The sequence below is a fragment of the Nannospalax galili genome, unplaced genomic scaffold, assembly GCF_000622305.1.
Source record: "Nannospalax galili isolate Female #2095 unplaced genomic scaffold, S.galili_v1.0 scaffold806, whole genome shotgun sequence".
Taxonomy (NCBI): Eukaryota; Metazoa; Chordata; class Mammalia; order Rodentia; family Spalacidae; genus Nannospalax; species Nannospalax galili.
Window position 1 is genome coordinate 1,554,308 of NW_008355419.1, and position 6,000 is coordinate 1,560,307.

The 6,000-nt window shown below is 57.4% G+C and overlaps 1 protein-coding gene across 1 annotated transcript in view; it reads right to left on the reverse strand.

Annotated features, from left to right (window-relative positions):
• Mmel1 (membrane metalloendopeptidase like 1) overlaps nt 1-6,000 on the reverse strand; it is a 32,359-nt gene that overhangs the window by 13,239 nt on the left and 13,120 nt on the right. The window contains exons 2-8 of the mRNA XM_008852655.2: nt 5,598-5,675; nt 4,898-4,957; nt 3,795-3,956; nt 3,421-3,501; nt 2,035-2,130; nt 1,399-1,517; nt 837-902 (exon numbers count right to left, since the gene is read on the reverse strand). Coding sequence (XP_008850877.1) covers nt 837-902; nt 1,399-1,517; nt 2,035-2,130; nt 3,421-3,501; nt 3,795-3,956; nt 4,898-4,957; nt 5,598-5,675 — 662 coding nt within the window. The remainder of the gene's footprint in view (nt 1-836; nt 903-1,398; nt 1,518-2,034; nt 2,131-3,420; nt 3,502-3,794; nt 3,957-4,897; nt 4,958-5,597; nt 5,676-6,000) is intronic.

Below are 6,000 nucleotides of genomic sequence, written 5' to 3' on the forward strand. Positions count from 1 at the left end.
ATCTCAGCGGAGCTTTAGTTAGAGGGGAGGGATTAGCTCTTGAGGAAGTTTGTCCTCCTACCTACCCCTGAAATCTGAACTCCCCCTTTCACCCCCAAAGCCACTGGGAGAGGCTTTTCTCACTTTTGCAAGAGCTATAGATTGCCCCTCTGTCCATGCTTGGCCAGCTGACACACTAGACTGGTGATCAAACATGTGGTGCTCTGAGGTGGCTCCAGGTCCTGATTCTAGGCATCCTGCTGCCCTCCCCAACCCCATACCTGTTACCCAACCCTTCTCTTGGACCATAAATTCCTTTGGGCTTCACCTATCTGTCAAAGCCCAGCCAGCTATGTGACCCTGGTGTCTTCAACCCTGCTGTGTGGGTCGTTCCCATTTCCTGCCTTTTCCTAGTCTCCTCCTGGCCCGATACCCTTGTCCCTGCTCTCTGTCCTCCCTACCTCCTCCCTTCACCCTTTGCCGCAAAACCTCCTAACCGGCTGACAACCCCCACACCCCACCATGGTTCCTCTTCACAGATGCAGTAATGGAATCCACAGAGCAGACTCTGGGCTGCTGTGCTGGGCCTCCCAGACACTGTCAGTGTGGACCTGGTTTTGCATGGGTGGATTGGGTTGATGGGCTGACTGACTGGATGAGCTTGCTCACCCCAGACCTACAGACCTAGCACAGTTGTAGAAACTGAACGTCTGTGTCTATGTCCCCAGTGCTCAGTGCCCAGCCTACATCCCACAGGGGCTTACAAAGACCAACTGTGGACAGCAAGGGTAGTAAACAAACAACAGTGCCGGGCCCACGTGGGGCCCAAGGTGTGTGAGGGGCCATGTCCAGCTCACCTTGCGGTTGCTGCCTTCATTGAAATAGTAATCCCTGGACGGCATGCCCAAGGTGGGCTGGTCTATCTGGAAACACAGAAGGTGTGACCCTGGCCGGGCTGGGGATCCCTGCAGTTCTCTGCCCTCAGGACTGTGCCTGGTGGGGCACGGGCTCCCTGTGGAAGGCAGGTGCTGCCAAGCCCAAGCTCTTCCCTGGCAGATAGGGAAATCTGCAGAAGTAAGCTGCAGCAGCAGGCTTGGAGGAAGGGCAGAGAGGGGCTGGGTGTGGCCCGGACCCCCGACAGGGCCTCACAGCACCCTCATCCCTGGCTTTGCTGCTGTGTCTCCCTGAGGTTAGACTTCCTGCCTGGGTACCAAAGACCGCACCATGTCTGAGAAGGAGGATAAGCACGGGTCATGGGAACTCTGCTTAGCACAGCCTGCCCTGGCCGCTCAGCTGTGGACAGGGTAGTGCCCTGGGACACACATGGGGCTCACCCACCTCCTGGCCACCACCCCTGCAAAACCTCGAACCAGGCGCAGGGATCCAGCCAACCCCGGCCCCTGGGAGGGTGCTGCATACGTAGATGATGTGCCGGCTGGAGTTCTGGTCGTCGTTCCAAATGAAGAGGTCAATGAGGATGCGCCTGTTGAACTGTGCGTTCATCACAGCCAGCTGCCGCTCCAGTTCCCACTTAGGGCCTGGGGAGTCAGCACCCATGCTGGAGACCAGCTATCCTCTCTCCAGACAGGGAACCACCTCCTAAGCCCAGAGCTCTGGGGGTGTATGGAGTCCTGCCTGGCTCAGGCAGTGAACTCGCTGTGGCGCTTTGGGGATTGGGAGACACTTCCCACATGGACAAAGGAGCCTATGTGGGAGCCGTCATAGTCCACCAGCCACCCCTGCCCTGCCATAGCCTGAGGGCTAAACATACATTCAGAATAGGGAGTCCTGGGATGGAGGACTGGGGTCTATACCAGGAGAGATACCCCTCTGCAGAGCTGCAGGGGACCAGCCACAAGCTCCCCATCACAGCTGCCACTAACTCTCCAGCATGGAGCCTGAGCCAAGTTTTGGGACCCTAAATTGGCTCTGGCAGAGATGAGCTGCTTTGGGCTTCCCGAGAGCAGGCAGTCAGCCCACAGTCAGTCATGGAGCTGAGGGGGCAGCCTCCCCGCTGAAGTCTGCAAGATGGCTGACTACCAGGCCTGTGCTTACCTATGGTTTCGTTCCACTTGTCCATGGCTACGGGCCAGCCTCCCACCTTCTCTAAGATGCTCAACAGGGGCTGAGAGTCTCTTTTCTCTATCACACCTGAGAAGGGGAAGACCCAGACTCTGGGGGCTCATGTACCATGACACAGATGCTTGGGGATGCCACATGCCCAGGGCATGCCTCTGTCACAGACTCAACCTTGGCACAGGAGTGGATCTGGACACAGGCATGGTGGGGCTGGGTGAAGCACGGATCCTCTGGGAAAAAGGAGAATGGGGACGTCACAGTCGGCAGCAGGTGAACAAGTCAAGGAAGGAAGTGGTGGCTGGCAGGAGGGAGGCCAGAACCAGCTGCTGTGTGACAATGGTCAGGAGTGGGGACCATGCAGGGGCCAGCGGAGTGGCGGTCTAAAGACTTGGGCTGGAACCCAGAGCAAGGCCCCTCCAAGGTGGTGCTTCTCTGGTAGCAAACTTGTGAGAACTTCAAGCAAAGACTTAGTAGAGGGGGAACGCTTGGAAATCACCGTAGACACTGAGGGGGCCCCCTAAAGACAGGAGCAGTGCCTCAAAGCCGGCCATAGCAAGGGAGAGAGGCTCAGTGGTCACAGTGGGAAGTGAGTCAGGTGAGTCTTGATGGAGGGCATAGCTTCAGGATGCTGTGGTGGGTGATGTGAAGGCGGGCCTTCCATGGGGTTGGACAGGGGACTATCTAGCTTCCTCTTTTGGGCTTAACTTAGGAGTAGAGACAAAAGTTAGAGACTTGGTTATAAACGAAGTCCTGGCTTCTGGGGTCAAATGGAGCAGGGTTCTATACGGCTGCTGGGCTGCTACTGTGGAAAGTGGACTGGGTTCTGGGCAGGGTGCTATGGACAGGCTGGGGTTCTGCTGTCACGATGCTGTAGCCCTGCCCTGTGTATTCAGCCTCTGAGACCAGAAATGAAGTAAAGGTGGGGACCCAGAGGAAGGGGTCCATGCTTGATGGGTATCAGCCACAAGATTTGTCTTTCAGTTTCTATGGGAAGATAAGGTAGCCTGGAGGTGCCCAAGTGGAGACAATCTCATAAAACCAGGGTCCTGTTGAGTCCCACTGTTGGTATGCTAGAATCACCCTCCTCCCTCTAGAGATGCCCAGGAAAGCAGCCGACCCCAAGCCTTGCTGCTCAGAGGGTGGAATCAGTCATCCCGGGTGGTATAAACAAGGGTGCAAATCCCCAAGTAGAGTAGCTGGCAACGAGCCAGGAGCACAGACTCCGCAATAAGCCAGGCTAGGTGGGGCGTAGCGCACAGACCCTGCATGGGCCCCACGTGGTGCTCACTCCCACTCCAGGTGCTGCTAGGTGCTGTGGGGTGCTGTAGCTGACTGGGCCCCGGTATGGCTGGCTCTGCTTACTCTCGTTCATGCAGGAACGATACAGCATCTTGGCCTTCTCCACAGCTGGCCGTTCCGTGGCAGTAGAATTCTCCAGCACCCCTGTGGGCAGAGGAGAGAGCTGGATAGAGGCCGAGGTGACTGCTGGGGCCCTCCGTCAGCATCCCATGTCCCCTGTAGTACCTGGTCATTCCTGGCCCTGGCTTTGCACCCCAGAACTTCCCACTCCTCTGTCAGTAAAGAGGCCTCAGAGGGTTGCACAGAGACATACCAGGTGAGGTCCAGGCACCCTAACTCCTGAGTAGTGGTGTCCACTGACCCTGCTGCCTGCAGGTAGGGCGAGTACCCAGCCTAGCCCCAGTGCCCCATCCCCACAGGCAGGGGCCCCTGTCCACCTTTGAGGATGACCTCCAGCTCATCCCGAAGGATGTCGAAGACACTGTATCTGGAGTTGGTTTCAGGGATCACGTGGCGTTGCAGCCAGCCTCCACACGCGTACTGGTAGAAGTTGTCACATGGCTTTTTAGATTGATCCATGTTCTGGAGGATCCTGGCAGCTGTTCATCCCCAGGGGATGGGAGAAGAAGAGGGGACCTCGAGTTGTAGACAGCTTGGCACGCTGTCTCAGAGTCTGAGAGATAAGGTTGCCCCTTGGGGACAGGCTCTCAGAGATTCAGTGTCAGCTCTATGCTCTTGAGAGAGTTAGTCCATTTGGGGGTGGGAAACAACAGGGAAATTGGCCAAGTGGATTTAAAGACCAAGGCTGACACTTACAAACCACAGGACCTCGAACCCCCCTGTCTTCTCCCACCTGAGGACCTAACACTTGAAGCTGGTGCCTGAGGAAGGGCTTAGCTGGCGGCCCTGCCCTCTGAGCTGGCATTTGGCTCCTAGCTCCTGCCCAAGGCCCTTCTGCCCCATGCAGTCCCTGTGGACCCTCACTCCTTGGGTTCTCTGCCCCTGGGGAAAGAGGAGGTTCTTATCCCTACCCCATACTACCACCTTGGGGTTTGTTTTCTCTTAGAGGGGACGGCTACATCCCAGGACCCAGAGTGTGCTGGGCACAAGCAGCCTAGGCTTCTGGGCTAGGTGACTATGCCAACTCTGTCCAAGAGCCCCTTGAAGTCTGTTCTGCTGATCCTGGCCTTGGCCCCTCCAGCTGGATATGTTTCAGAACTATCACCACAGGGCTCCAGGATTCGCCTCAGGCAAGGAAAGCACATTCCCGTCTCCCCAGCTGCTCCTTCCTGAGCCTTTTTCCTTCCCTGCTTTGCTCTCTGTGGCCCCCAGCTTTAAGACTTAGTTCTTGGAGAAAATGTACAATAGAAAGGGGATATCACATCCGCTTTCTTCTCTACGAACACAGAAAACAGGCCTTGGGTTTCTGCAGCCCAACCCTCAGTAGGAGGCTTGTGTGCCAACAGGACCACAGGGCTGCTTGGTTTCGCTCAGGCCGCTGGAGGACAGCGCGGAGGCAGGCCTGGGGGAGGGGGCTCACCTGCCACCACGCAGCCCGGAGTGACGCAGACTTCACCCTTCTCTGAGAACTCTTTGATGGCTGTGGACAAGGAGGAACATGAGGAGCATGAGGTATTGAGACCCGTATGGGGTAGGGTGGAGACGTAGGTGGGCACGGAGCAAGATCGGAGGTGGGGCAAGGCCTCCGAGGGCTGGGTGAGGCACAGGCTGGGGTGGGTGAGGTAGGGTTTGGCAGGGGTACGGTAGGTTGGGTGGGCCTCCATTCTCCCACACCCTCCATGGACACTTCCAGGATAGGTTTGGGGCACAGCCCTGGTCCTCTTCAACTGGGGCCCTAAGTGAGCGTGAACTTTGACTTACTGCGGTGGCCTGGGAACCCCCTTTATACCCTTTGCCTCTATTGACCCCCATCATGACCCAGGGCCCTTAGGGCTGAGGCAGCTCATGCCCTCCCACCTTGCTGACCTGCCAGCTCTAAGATACAGTATTGGCCCAACTGGTCCTCACCCTGCCAGTCAATGCACCCAGAGGTGGTGCCAGGTAGGCCTCCTGAGTGGCACACAGTTGTTCCTGGAGCCCAGGCATCTTACATACAGCAGGTACTGGAGGCTGGTGTCCCTGTCAACCTCCTCTCTTCTCCAACCCCTGCTGTGCTCCCTGTCCCTCCGTGTTGTCCCCGCCATGAGCCCACCTCCTCAGGGCAGCCTGGCAGGGAAGGCAAAGGCTACCTCGTTTTACAACCATCCTCTCTTCCTGGGAGAAGCGGAGCCGGCTAGTAAAGGGGGACAGCTGTTTTCCTGGGGAGAAACACAGTGCTCAGCGTCCTCCAGTCACTGCCTCCTGGGGCTTTGGGGATCTACTTAGGTCAGCACTGGTGTTTCCCTGTAGTGCTGGCGGCTGCACCCACAGTAAGGGCTGGTTTCTAGGAAGCTGAAACGGGGACGATGGAACAACCCTCCCTCATCCCCCTCCTCCTCTTCCTTCTCCTCCTCCTCCCTCCTCTTCCTCCTCCAGGGACTGTGGAACAACTCTCTGCTCCTCCTCCTCTTCCTCTTCCTCCTCCTCTTCCTCCTCTTCCTCCAGGGACTGTGGAACAACTCTCTCCTCCCCCTCCTCCCCCTC